This window comes from Drosophila navojoa, chromosome X (assembly GCF_054131105.1).
Source record: "Drosophila navojoa isolate 15081-1374.11 chromosome X, UAZ_NAV_1.0, whole genome shotgun sequence".
In the NCBI taxonomy this organism is placed as follows: Eukaryota; Metazoa; Arthropoda; class Insecta; order Diptera; family Drosophilidae; genus Drosophila; species Drosophila navojoa.
Window position 1 is genome coordinate 9,398,795 of NC_142895.1, and position 15,601 is coordinate 9,414,395.

General features: G+C 43.3%; 1 protein-coding gene across 3 annotated transcripts in view; it reads right to left on the reverse strand.

Moving 5' to 3' along the window:
• Nucleotides 1–2,424: 2,424 nt before the first annotated feature.
• mew (multiple edematous wings) overlaps nucleotides 2,425–15,601 on the reverse strand; it is a 55,356-nt gene continuing 42,179 nt past the window's right edge. The window contains exons 2-9 of one of the 3 annotated variants that reach the window (XM_089264111.1): nucleotides 12,170–12,297; nucleotides 11,169–11,192; nucleotides 7,078–7,175; nucleotides 6,872–7,005; nucleotides 4,324–5,705; nucleotides 4,025–4,167; nucleotides 2,896–3,951; nucleotides 2,425–2,821 (exon numbers count right to left, since the gene is read on the reverse strand). In XM_089264111.1, coding sequence (XP_089120237.1) covers nucleotides 2,582–2,821; nucleotides 2,896–3,951; nucleotides 4,025–4,167; nucleotides 4,324–5,705; nucleotides 6,872–7,005; nucleotides 7,078–7,175; nucleotides 11,169–11,192; nucleotides 12,170–12,297 — 3,205 coding nt within the window. In that variant the 3' untranslated portion in view covers nucleotides 2,425–2,581. Of the gene's footprint in view, nucleotides 2,822–2,895; nucleotides 3,952–4,024; nucleotides 4,168–4,323; nucleotides 5,706–6,871; nucleotides 7,006–7,077; nucleotides 7,176–11,161; nucleotides 11,193–12,169; nucleotides 12,298–15,601 lie in introns of those variants that run through there. The other 2 variants (XM_089264113.1, XM_089264112.1) reach the window with 2 other exon arrangements.

Genomic DNA, 15,601 nt, shown 5'->3' on the forward strand with positions numbered 1-15,601 from the left:
GATGGCGCCAATTCAACTTGGCAGTTGGACGAAATTGGAAAATTGCAGCTTTGGGCTGGAATGGATGCGTATTATTGCAGAAAATAGTTTCTTGAATGAATCCTTGAGGCTTTGGAAAATAGAGTCACTGCAGTTTGCCGGGAACGTCCTATGTTCATTTTATATATGAAAATTGTAAGCCTTAATAAGACAAAGCATATATAACTGGTGGGCTTCAATGTATATTTTAATAAGAAAAAATGGCACATCAATGTTAATAGCTTTAATTATATTGAATGTTATCTTCCGCTTGCAACTGAGCATTACAGAAAATCCTCTAGAGGTCTGCGCTATTTTTGATCTATGAAGTCAATTTTCAACAACATTCAAATCATCTCAAATGGCAAATTATTCGGTTGGGCCAAGTCCAAGCGGCTGCTTATCGAAGCTCACAAGTTGCAGTAATGCAAAAGACGTAGCATACTTTTGGGCGGCACCAGAAATTTAGTGACCGCATTTGCGCATAGATGGCGCTACTCCTGATATGATCGTCAATTGTATAAATAACACATTGCGTTTGCTTTAAATGGTGTGTTTAAATTTATTTCAATAAAATTATTGAAGCTATTTACAATTATCGAGCAGTGGAAAGAAATTTATGATTAAAAAAAAAAAAAATTATTATATACAGCTACAAAATATATAATATATATAATATAATAATAATATATATATAAAATAATATACGAATTCTTAGCATTACATGAACTTAATCGAAAATTTTAAAAATATATATATATACCCGGAAGGCGCTTTAACCGTATAAGCTCGCTCATATAAATTTGTCTGCGGACCAGAACTTTCGTCGCAATAACCGTACGGAGTAATTATACCCGGATTCTACTTTATATTTATATGTTTATATGTATATACATATCGCTAATATTATAGCTTAATATATTCTATGCACTTTGGAACATAAACATATGTTTCTCCAATTACAAAAAATTCCTAAATATAAAATTTTTTTAAAGGCATTTTTTCGTTTTTTTTCGGTTAGGTTATGCTTACGGTTTAGAGAATAAAAACAATTTTCGAATGGGGCGAATTGCACTACATATTTGCATAGGCTCAAGAAATGCTCGTATTTGATCGTACATCTCTGTAGTTTGGCATGAATATAAATTTAATACTTTTATAAGTTCAAATAGGATTGGTTTTCGAGAATTTGGAAGCTGGTATTTTAACTAATTTTTTTGTTATTATTTTTTTTTTGTAACGTACTTTCTGGCAGTGATAGTAGTTTCGAGTGGTTAAATTATGGGGTTTAGGTTGGGTATATTTTTGTTTTGTTTTTGCTTTTCGTTTCTCCTTTGAAATAATTTGGAATTATTTTACGTTTCTTACACCTAATCTTCACCTTCACTTAGAGACGAACTTAAGCATTATATAAATAACAATTATGGTACAAAAAGCTGGACTCCTCCCCAAATACACAGGTGTGTGTTCGTAGCATGTTATCAACAAGAGCGGGACGCAGTGAAAGGGCAGGGGGAAAACAGAAGAACGAGGTAACTCTCTGTGGCTAGACCTTCACTCAGGCATCGGTAATATGGTCGACAGCTGTGTGTGTTGCCCGGTCGCGTGGACTGCACCAGTGCAAGCGGCAGGGCAACACGCAAGCTGAAGAAGACAAAATCATAGAGAGCGCTTCCATGGTCACTTTACAATTCGAAAATGTTTCCCCATGTTGCGCAAAGATAAACGTGGCTTGAAGAACAAGCCGCTGAGTATACAACATAAACTTTGACCTCTTATCAAAGTATGAATATAAGCTTTCAATGGAAAGCAGTTAGTATGAAGAGCAAGCTATGCGTACGAGTGAAGGCCAGAGAGAAAAAGAGAGAGGAAGGGGAGACAGCGAGAGGGAGAGACAGAGACAGCAAGAGCCTCAGCTAAGTGGTAAGCGTAAATGAATCTTAGCTTAAAGTTCGATTGATGGGCTCGATCGATGGATTAATGGATTGATTGATTGATTGATTGATGGATGCATGCTGACAATTTGGTCGAAAGCCCTTCATAACTAGTCGTGTATTAACGGACGCTGCGGCCCGCTGGCAAAGGAACTTCCGCTTCCCGTTCCGTTGCCCAGCTGGACGCCCAAAACTTAAGTAAACGTAATGGCACATTGAAAGTCCCGCAGCCAGGATGTGCAGCGGCTACAGGATTGCAATTCAGGCTCAGCTACAGCTACAGCTGCTCACATGTGGCCCCACCAGGCGGCGCTGGCCTGGTAGTAGCCATCGCTGCTCCAACTAACGAAGCTCAGCGGCGGCGGTGGCGGTGTCAGGGACAGCACATCGAATTCCTCCTCGTCCTCGTTGTTGTTGTTGTTGTTGTAGTTGTTGTTATTGCTATTGTTGTTGTTGTTGTTGCTGCTGCTGCTGCTGCTGCAGATGCAGGGCAAATAATGCCGTTGTTGATGTTGCCCATGCCGTTGCCGCCGCTGCTGCTCACAGTGCAGCCGCATCCGGCGCAGCCTGCTGCGCTTCCTCCTCGGCGCAATGCGTCGCACCAGATCCCAGCCGACGGTACCCTCTTGTTAGAAAACACTATGACTGCTCTTGGCCGCCAGGAAGGGCTTCTCCTCGTTCATCTTCTCCAGATTGCCGCTGAGTGTCGGATCCGTTGGCCGCTGTCTCTTGAAGAAGCCGCACTTCCACATTCCATACGTGAAGACGGCAAGCAGCAGCAAGCCGCCCAGCACGGCCAACACAATGATCCACGGCGGGAAGGGCTCCCGCTGTTGATCTAGCAGTTCCGGATAGGCGCGCGTCTCCACCTGAATCGAAGAGGAAAATGAGAGACATTTTGAAATCTCCTTGAGAGCACTGTGGATCATCTGTCGCCACTTACCAAAATGTTATCATTGTTCTCCAGCTGCTCCACATGAAAGTCCTTTGGTATTTTGACCATGGCCGTGGATATGATGCGTACCAGATCAACGCGAGGATATTCGGCGACCAGCGTCGAGTTCCAGAGGCGCGCTTTGAGCGTCACCTGTGCCTCGGTCTTCGCTGGCATCGCATAGAACTCGCACTGAATCTTGATGCAGTGCGCCGTGAACTTGTCGCAATTGAGCTCAACAATTTGTTGTTTCTTGCTCTTGACGCTCGCGTCGCGTCCGTCCATAAATCGTTCGGGCCTCACGATGCGCTCGAGCGTGCTGCGCGGCAGTCGATTCGCTCCGCCGTGCTGCTCCTGGCTGGACTTTTGCTGGCTCCAGTGCTGCGTCTGGCTCTGGCTCTGCGCCTGATTGTAGCTGAGCGTCTTGTTCAGCTGAAACTGGCGATGCGTGGGCGACTTCTTCATGGCTGCCGGCGCGATCATGTAGGGGGCGCTACGCAGATTGCCAGCCAACTTGGAGGTGAGCTTCAGGGGATCGACATATTCGGGTGCCACCGTGCATTCGCCTTGACCCGTCTCTATGCTGGGCTTTTCCTCCAGGTACTGCAAGTACTGTTCTTTGCCCTGTTCCAGATCCTTGTCGTGTCCGTTCTCCAGCATCAGCGGCAGATATATAATCAACTGCACCTTGGGCGCCGCCGAGGGACCCTCGTTGAAGATGGAATAGGTGTGGACCAGCGGCGAGCCCACATCTTTCAGCTCCATGGGCGAATCTTGCAGCGTGGAGGCGCCACTGTAAAAGCTCTGCTCCGGATTGACCCAGCCGCGAACAATTAGCTCCGCTCGTCGCACCACATGCACTAACACATCGCGTTCGGGCTTCTCGGGACCCACCAGCTTCGAGGTGGTGTTCGCAAAGATGTGGAACAACATTTCCGTCTGCTTCAGCTCCAGGCTGTTCGGATCGAAGCGTATCGTCACATGGATCATGGTGCCCCTCAGCATCGGATTACCCAAGCTGCAGACCACCAAGGTCTCGTTGAAGCTGTTGCAAGTTGCATTCGTCTGCGAAGGTTCAAAAGGTTAAAGTTAAATCAAAACATTGCCCGACTATTTCCAGCTCTCTGAGTGAACTTACCGGCTTCTTGGTCGCTATGTAGGAGACGCTCTTCTGATGCACAATGAAGAGCTGAGCCTCATAAGCGGAATCAGCCAGATTGGTCACGTTCACTGTGATCTCTAGTTCCGTTTTGTTGCCCTGTATGAGTGCGTATTTACCATCTGTGGAGGGGAAAGAATACAATATTAATTATGAACTAGTTCAATGAACGCAACTAGTTCCAAAACACAACTAACTCAGCTGCACCTTTTAGATAGCATAACTGGTTTTATTTGTAATGGAACTAGTTCGGCCAATTGCTGACAGTGAACACTTACCCTCGGCCGTAAGGTTCGGCTCCGCGACAAGCCGCAAATCGCTGTCGCATTGATCATCATCGCCGCAGTCCTTTTGGAACGTGCCCTCGAATTCGATGGAGGCCTGCGTCTGATCCAAAATGGGATTGAGTCGTGTCAGTGGTGAATCCACTAGTTCCTGTTCGTCTAGCTTGCATTCCAGGCGGAACCGTATGGGCGTCTGAATGTCTCGCGTATTGGCCTTGATATAGCCCGTGACCCGCTGGCACTCGAGTCGTCCGTTCGTGCGGACTCGCACCTTGTGGGTAATCACATTGCTGCGCTTGTTGTCCCTGTCGAAGTAGACGCGAGCGAACTTCTTGTTGTGCTCGAAGGTCTCCGCCTCAATGGTATAGGTGAGATTGAGCTCGTTGCTCTGCTGCTCGTGTGGATCGATGCTGCTGCATGCCTCGAAGGTGAAGCACGTCAGATTCGTGGTGACATCCTCGCGGCAGCCAGCCCGATTCGGATCGATGTTGCGCAGCTCCGTGCTTCGGTACGACGTCTGAATATTGATGATGGGCCGTGCGAGCAGGACCACAACAGCTGGCGGTGCACCCACCAGCAGGTCCACATACGAATTGTCATCGAGATCCGTATTGGCCGCTATGGAGATGCCAAAGTTCGTCAATGGCTGTGGAAGATTGCGGCCTACCTCGGAGGCTTGGATGCGTTGTGATGGCTTCTCGTTGAGGCCCTGGCGTGAGCCAAGATAGACGTAGACAACGCCATCGCCCTCGTAGGGAGCGCCCACAGCCAAATCGTCGCATCCGTCCTTGTTGAGGTCCCCAATATTGGCCAGGGCCAGACCGAAGCGACTCTCCAGGGTGCCCGTTAGACGCAGAGTCGCCTTCTTGGGCAGCATATCCTTGTCGTTCTGATACACATAGACAGCGCCGCCGTCGTTTTTCGAAAAGTAGAAGGGCGCCGCAGCAATTAGATCTGGCTTCTTATCCCCATTTATGTCTGCCGTCGTCAGCTCGTAGCCGAAGCTCGAGCCGAACTGCTCCCCATCGATGATCATGTGCACGGGAATGGGGCTCGTGTTGGCCTTGTCGAAGATAACCACCTGACCATGGCCATTCGAGCGTGGCGCGCCAGCCGCATACGACATCCTCTCGCCAAAGTAGCGGCCCCCTGTGACGGCCATGCCCAGATAACTGTACTTGTCCACGGGCGATGAGGTGTCCGAGTGGTCACTGTAGTACATGTTCTTGTCCCGCTGCAGGTACTCGCCACCGACCTCTGTCACAAATATGGCGCCGCGCCAAGTAAAGGGGCCCGGAGTGCCAAGCACCATAGTATTGTCATCCAGCAGGGCGCCCGAGGTGCCCACCTGGCAGAAGCCATAGTCCTCGTGTTGCCTAAAAGGATTGGCGACATTAATGAATGAGTCAGCAAGTTCTAGGTTGGGTCTAACCCACTGCCCAATGATCTGTTAAGAGGGATATATAGCTCTACGATTCTTAGTGTTGAAAGGGAAACTTGCACTTGTAGGAATCGAGATGCCTTGGGCTTACTCTGTAGCTGGGATCTAGAACCCGTCACGACTATGGAGGATAACTCTTGGGTTGAGTCCTAACACACTTTTAGTTAAGCCCTAGTCCACTCTTACTTGAGCTGAATATCCCGCTTTTGCACTTTGGGTTACAGTGTATAATGAGTCCAGGGTCAGGCACGCGATGCCAGCGCAATGAAAAATTGCATGTCCAAGTCCACGTCATCTCCATGGGAGCATGTCTCATATATGCCATATCACATCATATAACAATTTATTCATGGTGTTTCCATTTTTGGGTGCGGTGCGAGCCTGTTTACGCAAGGCAAGCCCCCACAGCATAATGCCCCTACCCTTACCTTTCCCGATCCATATCTCACTGCCGTTTGCTTTGCCTTATGCGCTGACATTTAAATAAATTGAAATTTCTCCCCTGCAACGGCGACGTCATCGCTGTCACACCTGACCAGCTATTCCTCGACTTGTCCTTTCCAGTCCCTTTTTGTAGTCCTCCTCCTGCCCCAAACATCTACCGCACACCACACACGCTGCATGCTAATTGGCCTAAACTGAGGCTAGACACGCGCTGAGTTCCCTGTTTTTCGACCTCCTTCCACACAAACCACGCTGACTGAGTTTTGAAATATCTTTATACGCACTTCACCTTGACACTTTTTGGTTAATGGCAGGAGGAGGATTTGTGTTATGCTTGAATCGAACCTGACCATGACAAATTTACCATTCCGAATGGATTCATTTATGACAAATTTATGTTTTTCCCTGTCCGCTTTATTTATTTATTTCGTTTCCGAAAAAATGGAAGTCCTAATTTGATATGTATGTGGACAGTTATTTATAGTTTTTAGAGTTCCGAATCGGGGCTTGTTTTAGCGATATGTAGAAATATTTCTTTCTAGCCGGGAATTCTCTATTTCAGTTTTCTGTAGATTTATTATCTATTCTTTACTTTAATCTCATCTGATCCCAATGAGCACCATAGTCAAATTTGTACGGTTCTCGCTCTCCACCTACCTTTGTGTGGGACGTCCCTTGCACGGCTCGTAAACCTCGTCGAACTCTAAGTCGTTTGTCAGCACATAGCAGAGACCCTGTCCATAGCGGTTCTCACGTTGTATCGTCACATAGCGATGGGCACAGACGAGCACCTGATAGGGTAAGCAAATCAAGGATCCACATACATTATATGGTTATTCGAATGAAGTTGTAGCTGCCCTTACCTTGCTGGCTACTCCTTGGGAGCGTACAGTGACGCCCAACCATTGGCCCTCTTTGATCTCGTCGCTAGATGGCGGTATCAGCTCGTCGACATCATAGGCTGCAGGTGGCAGGTGGCCAGGTGGCAACAGATAAAAAGTGCAAAAGTAGTTTTTTTGTACTTGTTAGCAAATTGTGTGACGAAATTGTAAAAATATGTACGCGTGTATGTGTGTGTGTGCGAGTGTGTGTATCTCTGAGTGTTTGTGTGTGTCGCATCAGTTACAACAACAACATCAACAACAACAACAACATCAATAACAACAATAATAATATAGTATGCAAGAATATGTATTCATATGTATGTATGTACAATTAGATTGTTTTTTTTTTAATTAAAAATATTATACAACAAATTTGATAGTAAAGTTCTAAGCTAAACTCAAATTTAAAGTATTGCAATATTTACAGCGAGCGGGTAAAGGCAACAACTATTGGCGCTGTTAAGCTATTAACAGCTGTTAAATAATACGAGCAAAGTAGAAGAATGACAGGGAGAGAGAGAGGTAGAGCGGGCAAGTAGGGGCAGACCTTGCAATAGCGCACATGTGTAATGCGGTTGCTGCTAGAAGGGGGAAAAGAGGGGCTGCCTACATAACAGCACATGTGCAGCACAGCAGAAGCAGCAGAAGTGGAAGCAACAACAACAACAATAGGAACAGCAGCAAAAAGAGCAGCATAAAACAGCAACAAGTGCAAACAAAATGTTCGACTAAACGAAGCATGAAAAAAAGTTTTAAGGCACCTCTCGTGCTCGTCTGCTCGACTACAAAGTGCTACGCAAAACGTTTTAGCACGATAATAATCAGTAAATTCGTAATCAGATGTGCAAAAGAAAGGCGAAAAATGCAAATTAGAAAATTATTATGGCTCAATAAACAAATCAGACATGCAAAATAAATACATACATACATATACATATGTATATTTTAAAATAGTTAGTTATGAAGCGTGTATACCCCGGGCATAAACATCATTTGCATGCCAGAGAGCATAACAAAACAAGAATGAAACAACAAAAACGAAAAGCGCTGCCAACGTCGCTGTCAGCTTTTGGTAGAATGCAGCCGTGACAGAACAGCGCAGTAGCAGCGACGTCGACATTGGAGTTTTAATGTTTTGCGTCTGCACAAATGCACGCACACATGCGCAATAGAAATTAAGAAACTGAGAGAGTGGGAGAGTAGGCGAATGGGAGAGTAGGAAAGCGTTAATAAGTGTGAAACGTAACGAAATTGATTTAAAATGCATTTTAAAGCATCAAAGTGTTGAAATATGATAAATGATTATCACAGTGTGCCCGCGGCGAAGAGAAAGAGAGAGAGAGAGAGAGCCCACGAAAGAGAGTGGTGATTGACTGAGGTGAGCTGAGCGAGAAGCGTTACGTTTATCATTTATGTTTTCGAATTGCTTGCTAGCGCCTCTGACTGGCTTTTTTTTGGGGCGTGGGCTGTCCTGGCGGCAGCTTTGACGGGTTTGACGCGTTTTAAAACGCGCAAAGTGAAAGTCGCGCTGCAGCAGCTGACAAAAATTAAGCGCGTGGGCCGCAGGCGCGCAGCTGCAGCTAGTTTGACATAGCTGTACATGTGTGCGCTGCGTCTCTCTCTCTCTTTCTCTATTTATTTATTGTTGTCCCAGGCCCAGTGAATTTTGCACTTTGCGACGCGCTTTTGGCATTGACAGTGGGCGGCGTTGGCGGCGTTACCCATGATTACTATGGGTGGTATTTGCGTCCACAATTTCGAGACGCTTGTCGCAAAAGAATTTTGACATGCCACACAAATTTTGCGTTGTGCCACAGCTATTTTTATGCGCGGCTGTTGTTCTCATTTTGCTCCTGCTTCTTCTTCTTTTGCATATTGTAAAATTTGTCACGTTCGGCAGTGGCAGAGGCGTCGACTGAGGCAGCAGCAGTGTCAGTGGCAGCGGCAGCCAACAACACGCTCTGATTGCTGTGCGTTAGCAATTCAAAGGCCAGAAATAACAGCAGCATTAACTGCAAGTAACAGTGCTGTGGAGTGCTCAACTAGCACATACCCTTTGCAATGTTGAGAAGAATGTCGAAAGTTCCGCATACCCGTGTTACTATGCTTGCTGAGTATATCAACTGCAAAACGAGCACAGATGCCGACGTCGCCGTTGTCGTCGCTGCCAAACATTTGGAATGCGAACGACACATTGAGAGTCGCTGCCGTCAGAGCAGAAGGGGGCAGTGGCGTGGGGCCAGAGGCTCTCAGACACAGCTGTTGCAGCAAATGAATTTACAGTACAATATTTAAATAATTTGGAGCTAAGTAAATATAATTAAGGCTAAAGTAGTCACCAATTGGTAAAAATGGCTTCGCCCTCCCGCACACCCACTCCACAGGCCGAGCAAACAAGCAAAGGCGAATGCGAAATACCCTAGCTATTATAATAAAATTGATATGTTCGTAAGTAATTTGCCTTGTAAATGAGTTTTTCTTGCATTATATAATTTGATTTCAATATATATCAGGAATATACATATGTATGTCCCAAAAGCCTGGTGTACCCTCGCATCGACTAAACACTTTGCAGCTGTCAAGCGATTTGGGCATGAAACAGAGGAAATGCCCGACAAGTGATGAAATATATTTCGATAGAAAAAGAAGCAGGTATAAAGAAAGAGAGAGAGAGAGAGAGAGAGAGAGAGAGAGAGAGAGAGAGAGAGAGAGAGCGCTTGAGAGGGCAAATTATCGGATAGTACTACAACATTCCAGCAATGCAAAAAATTATAGCCAACAAGAACTATTTAGCATCAACACTCAACACAGCTATGCAAATCAAATCTAATTGAGCTTGATGGACTAGTGTATACCCTGCAGCTAAGTGGCTCCACATGAGAGCATATGACGTATAGAAACCACTTTTGTCTATCAATATTTATCGATATATATTCTATATATTTTGCAAGATTATACAAGTACCCTATTGCTAAAATCAGTTGAGCTCTCAAACCTTCCAGGGTATTTATTGCATTGGCAAGCTTTGCAGGCATTATTCCACAATCTTTTATTCCCAATTTTAGCTAAAGAATATAATGAAACGACTTCATTAGAAACAAGTTCCGAAAAATATTTATGAGTCCCCGGAGTAAGCCGATAACGTAAGAAGAAATGCAGAGAACCTATTCGAGTCGATCATGAGTTGATGGCAGCATTTCGTCTATGACTTCAGATTAAGCATCAGCTGGATTGCATGAAGTCGGCTGCACTGGAATATGATTAAGTTGGCTGTGCTAAAATTACGTAGCTAAGGTCAATATATATGGGACAGGTCGAACGGCCAGCAAGTTTTTGGCTTAGAGCGAGGCGAAACTAGCCCTAAAGCTAAATACAAAAAATTCCAGAGCGGACTTTAACCTACGATCAAGCGCGCTCCACTAGTTCCACAAGTTCTCACAATGCTGGTGCCGATGATTAATGAACATTGAACTAGTTAATAACGAAATTTGTCAACTAAATTGCTGGTAATAGTTACAAGTGGGTTGTAAGTCAATAAATGTTTAGTTAATCATATGTGGTTTAGCGATATTATTTATATTTTTCAGATATACGATATATAGATATGTACATATATATTTATATTATTATATAAGCTTATATAGCGTAAATGTACATGCAACATATGTGTAATAGAATATGCAGGGCCGCCCCAAAAAAAATGCCGTTAGTTTTGAATTGGCATGCGTGACTGTACATTGATCGATAAGTTATCGCTGATTTATATACATATTGAGTGCGTGAGTGTGACTGTGTGTGTGCATGTCGATAGCAAATGTTTATCGCATGATAAGCTATCGCTGCACTTCGATACAGTTAGACATATCCATATAAATTTAATTATATTTATAGTTACATGTGAGAAATCAATCAAAGCAAATGCAAATCAAAAATTATGTGCTTTTTAAACGATCAAATTAAATGCTCAAAATGTGTATTAGTTTTTTATTTTTTTTTTATCAACAATTTGTTCTTTTTTTTATTTTTATGTGGGCAAAAACAACAACAAATAAAGCACCCATACCACTTACTAGGTTCATAAGCTCCGCCAGATGCTAAATGATATTTTCGTTTGATATATTTTATTTCGATTTTCATTTTGAAAAACATCGAAAATAGTTTGTCAATAATTTTGGTTGAGAGTTTGGGTTTGGGAGATAGGTATATGAGTTTTCCATATGCGCACCGAATATACATATTGTATACATACATATATATATGTTTTTTAAGTTTATACATATATATATGTGTGGTTTTAGGGGGGTTTACGTAAGGAAAGAGAACGAAAACAAAAATAAAGAAAGAAAAGAAAATTAAAAAACGCAAATAAATATTTTGTTGATGTTTGAATAAAAACAAATCGAATGTCACTAAAAAACTAGAGCTATACAATAAAATATTATAAACTAAAGCTATATATATATACATATACACATGTTGATATAATTATGTATATATATGCATATATAGCTCAACTATATAAAATTACCAAAGACATAGAGAATGTTAAAAAAGGTTTTAGTCACATTTGTTTTTTACATAGGATTTTATGTACATAAACAAAAAGCTAACCTATAAATAGGATCTATAGAATATGATCCGAGACTTGAAGACTTTACGCTTAGTGTTAGCTCTGACAGATTTGTTAGTCACTTGGCATTAGGATTTGAAATAAAAGCTGGCTCAAACTTAACTTTAGACTTTTTTTGTTTGGTTAGTTTCCCGCTAATATGGTCTCTGATTATTAAAATTTCCTTATCTGATATTATTATATATTTAATAAAAAAAAACCTCCACCTCTGTAGCACTAGCTGTTTTTCTATTATTATTATTTAGCATTAATTTTATGATTTTTTTCCTATTATTATTTAGCATTAATTTTATGATTCGAAACTTTTTTTCGCCGATTTTTTTGTGGTGCTCAAACTGAAGTCTAAACATAAGCTAATCAAAAATTATATACGTAAAGTTAATATCTAATTATCTAGGCATATATATCGATGTATACATATAGAGTAAGAGTTTTACTTACATCGTCGGCCGTCCGTTATAATCTGTTCGCAATCGTTGTAGTCCGTGGTTATCGGACACATGTATAAAGCTCCCGATTGCGTGGTATTTGGCTGTTTATTTCGATCCAGTGGAGCGCCTACGAGTAAGCTGCAAGTAAAAGAATAAGCGGGAATATTTATAATAAAGTCTTTCAATCAAAAATAACCGCAAAAGACATTGTTAGCCAGGAGGCTAGCACGATCACACGATCGATATTAATCGTCATTGATCGGCTAACGGTGTAATGTGTGTTTGTGGTTTTAGAGCTACATCGAGATAAAGCAGAGATACAGACTTCGCTTTGCGGTTCGCATTGCTCAGGTGTCACAGGAGTTCAATTGAGCCCAAGTGAGGGGGGGTGGGGGGCATGCTAAACGAGCAGTTCAGGAGAGGAAGCGAGAAGACATTTGGTCAGCTAGCAATCAAATCGATTTTGTAGGTGGAACCAGTTCAATGCACCTTTTTTGCTGCTATATGCGCATGCAGGGGCTTGCCGAAATGTAATTACATTAGGAATAAACCTCGAAGCGCAGTCTCGACACCTGAGTGGTCTGAGGTGTAATCGAAAACGAAGGAGCAAGGGGCAGTTGATGTCTTGAATTGGGCGCGTCAACACGAAAAGATGTTGCAAATGAGCTAGACAGGCAGCCAGCCAGATAGCGAGGCAAAGAGTCTCAAGGAAAACTACGTTCAAAGTGCTTAAAAGGGCAGTGCCCGATAAGCAGATACCCTGTAGTTAGCGCTAAGTTGATGTGTCAAGCATTAAAGCCACTTTGTATGATTCTTTGAAACAAATTTCAATTTCTGGCTTTATTATCGATATTTATCGATAGTGAGTAAGTTATCGATATGCGTGTTTTGCTTGCCATATCAAAAGCATCACAGCATTCATTTCTTCTGTGCCAATAAAATTTCTGCTTTACTTAAGTTATATCGCAACATCGTTACTTATCGATATTACGAGAGTTATCAAAACGCAATTGCTGCATGCACATCTCATCATCGTATTCTTTTTATCGCCTAGTGGAGCTCGAAATGGCTCTCTCTATTTTGAATGGTCTGAGGGTATTATTTGGTAAGCAAATGCTGCTTCACCCACGTAGCACAGTGTAAACATGCAACTTCATTATCCTCCAGCGGCAGCAGCGGCAATTGCGATTTTATGGTGGCCATTAAGTGCGGCACCTAGGCACCTACACGTTGCCACATGCCACATGCCGCATGTTGCGTCTTTAAGTGCCCCAAGCCCAACTGCAACAACGACGACAGAAACAACAACAACAACAACAACAGCAACAACAGTAACAACTGGAGACAAGTTAAAGTTGAGGGCAGGTCCAAGTCATTTGCTGTTTGTCGCCTACCAATTGACACTTGGCCCGCACATTACCCAACACTGGCCTCTAGTTTTTACACTTTTTCTCCAGTTTTTACGACATGGCTTTAAATGTTTTTTTCTCTTTCGTAGTTGCTGGTCTTAAACAGCTTTCACAATAATTAGGGGGCATTGCGAACTAGTTCTTTGCCCAATTAGGTGTTGAAAAAGTACGAGAAATAGGAAAGTTTTGGTTGCAAGAGTCAAACTCATTTCAACTTGAACAAAAATTAAATAATGTGAAAGAAGTAAACAAGCATCGTCACTCTCGACTCGTCTCGCCGGGCAATAAAAGCTGAGAACTTGTTCTCGAGCCACAAAATTTATGAACTACTCGTCGGTGCCATCAGTGCGATCGTAATAGCTTTTGAATATCTTAATGCACACCCACTGAACCATCAAAGTGGGTCCCGTCAGCCAATAACTGGCCAGACCTGATTCAGACACTTGCAGACAGGACTGGACTGCGATTGTGGCTCCCCCACTTGTCTGCTTTCTGTCCTGCACCCTGCTCCTGCCCCTGCCCCTGCCCCCAGCCTCCTGCTCAGTGGCAACACTAGTTGCTGTCGTGCGACACTATGCAACACTGCAGGTCGCATTCTCATGCCGCTTTTTATAGCCTCCGCATGTCACGTTTGTGTAAATCGACCTCATGCCTTACTCCCCTGGCCCCGCTCCCACCTCGACCAGACTGTAGGCCTTTCGGCTCTTCGCTGGCTCTCGGCTTTTTGGGGTCGCGGCCAGTTGGCTGATCATTTAGCATGTTTAGTTCCATGTCAGCTTGCGAGATTTGGTAATGAAATGTTGAACAAAAATGTATAACAAAAACATAAACATGTGTTGCCAGTGCGGCCCTGCACGACTGGTCGATGACCTGTAATCTGTTGCAGCATGTTGCTTGAGTGAATATTAAAGATTTAGTAGGTGATAATAGTAGTAGCATATAGTATCATAGTAGTAGTGGATAGTTAGATGGGAGGAAGTTGTCAAAGGACCCTCCTCGACTTTATTTGCTGGTTCAGTTCAAAGAAACAACTCGAAAAACCTGTACAACTTCAAGTATTATATTATAAAATATACCAAACTTATATTACTAATCGCTCCTCCGGTACATTCTATGCCCTATAGGGTATATAAGCTAAAGAGCAACAGAAAAAAAAAATAGCTTTCACATTAAAACTAACAAGGGAAGCAAACAAAGAAGCAGAAGAACCAAATGACGACGACAAATCTGCGTCTTGTTTGCCTGGTAGAACATAAATCTGTGCATAGAGCGCCGACAATCCATAAATCTTGAGTCCCTGCAGTCGAGTATTCCCCAAGCCACAACTCGGAGTCCATAAAACTGTATTTAATGTTGCTGGAATTTTCAAAATTCGGTAAGCTCGCAAAGTTCTGTGTATTTGCTTATATTTGATGTGGAACAAGAGAGTGAGAAAGGGAGAGAAAGAAAGAGAGAGAGGAAGAGAGAGATATATAGAAGTAGGCTGATTTAATGCCACTTGGCACTTAGCTTATCGAATAGTGCAGCTCTTCTTCAAAATAAAAGATTGATAATGATTGGGGCTGGAGATGGAGTAAATTGAGTATTTGGATGTTCCACATGTGGAGTTCGATTGGTCTATAGCCAAATCAATTAGCGTCAAGCTGCACTTGGCTCCACTTGCAGCTTCTAGATGCAATTAAAGCCCGCCTCACACTCGACGCGACTCGTCGAATGCATTTAATTAAATTTAAGCATTAATTGCCGCATAAATGCGACGCGCGTGTCGCTTCAATTGCTGCAGCGCCTGACTCCGCCAGCTTCAGGGTAAACCCTTTCAAGTGGCATTCGGTCAGGGCAATCAAGACACGCCCCGCCCACCCTCTTAACGCCCTCCACACCCGTTTAACCCACTCGAAACGGCCGCGAGTCGCAGCGGGCTGCCCGCAGCTTGAAGATCTCATAGAAATTTGATTGCTCTCATCAGAGAATTATATTTAGTATAATTGAAGATTCTATTGAATGTCATGCGAAAATAAACGGCAGACATTTGA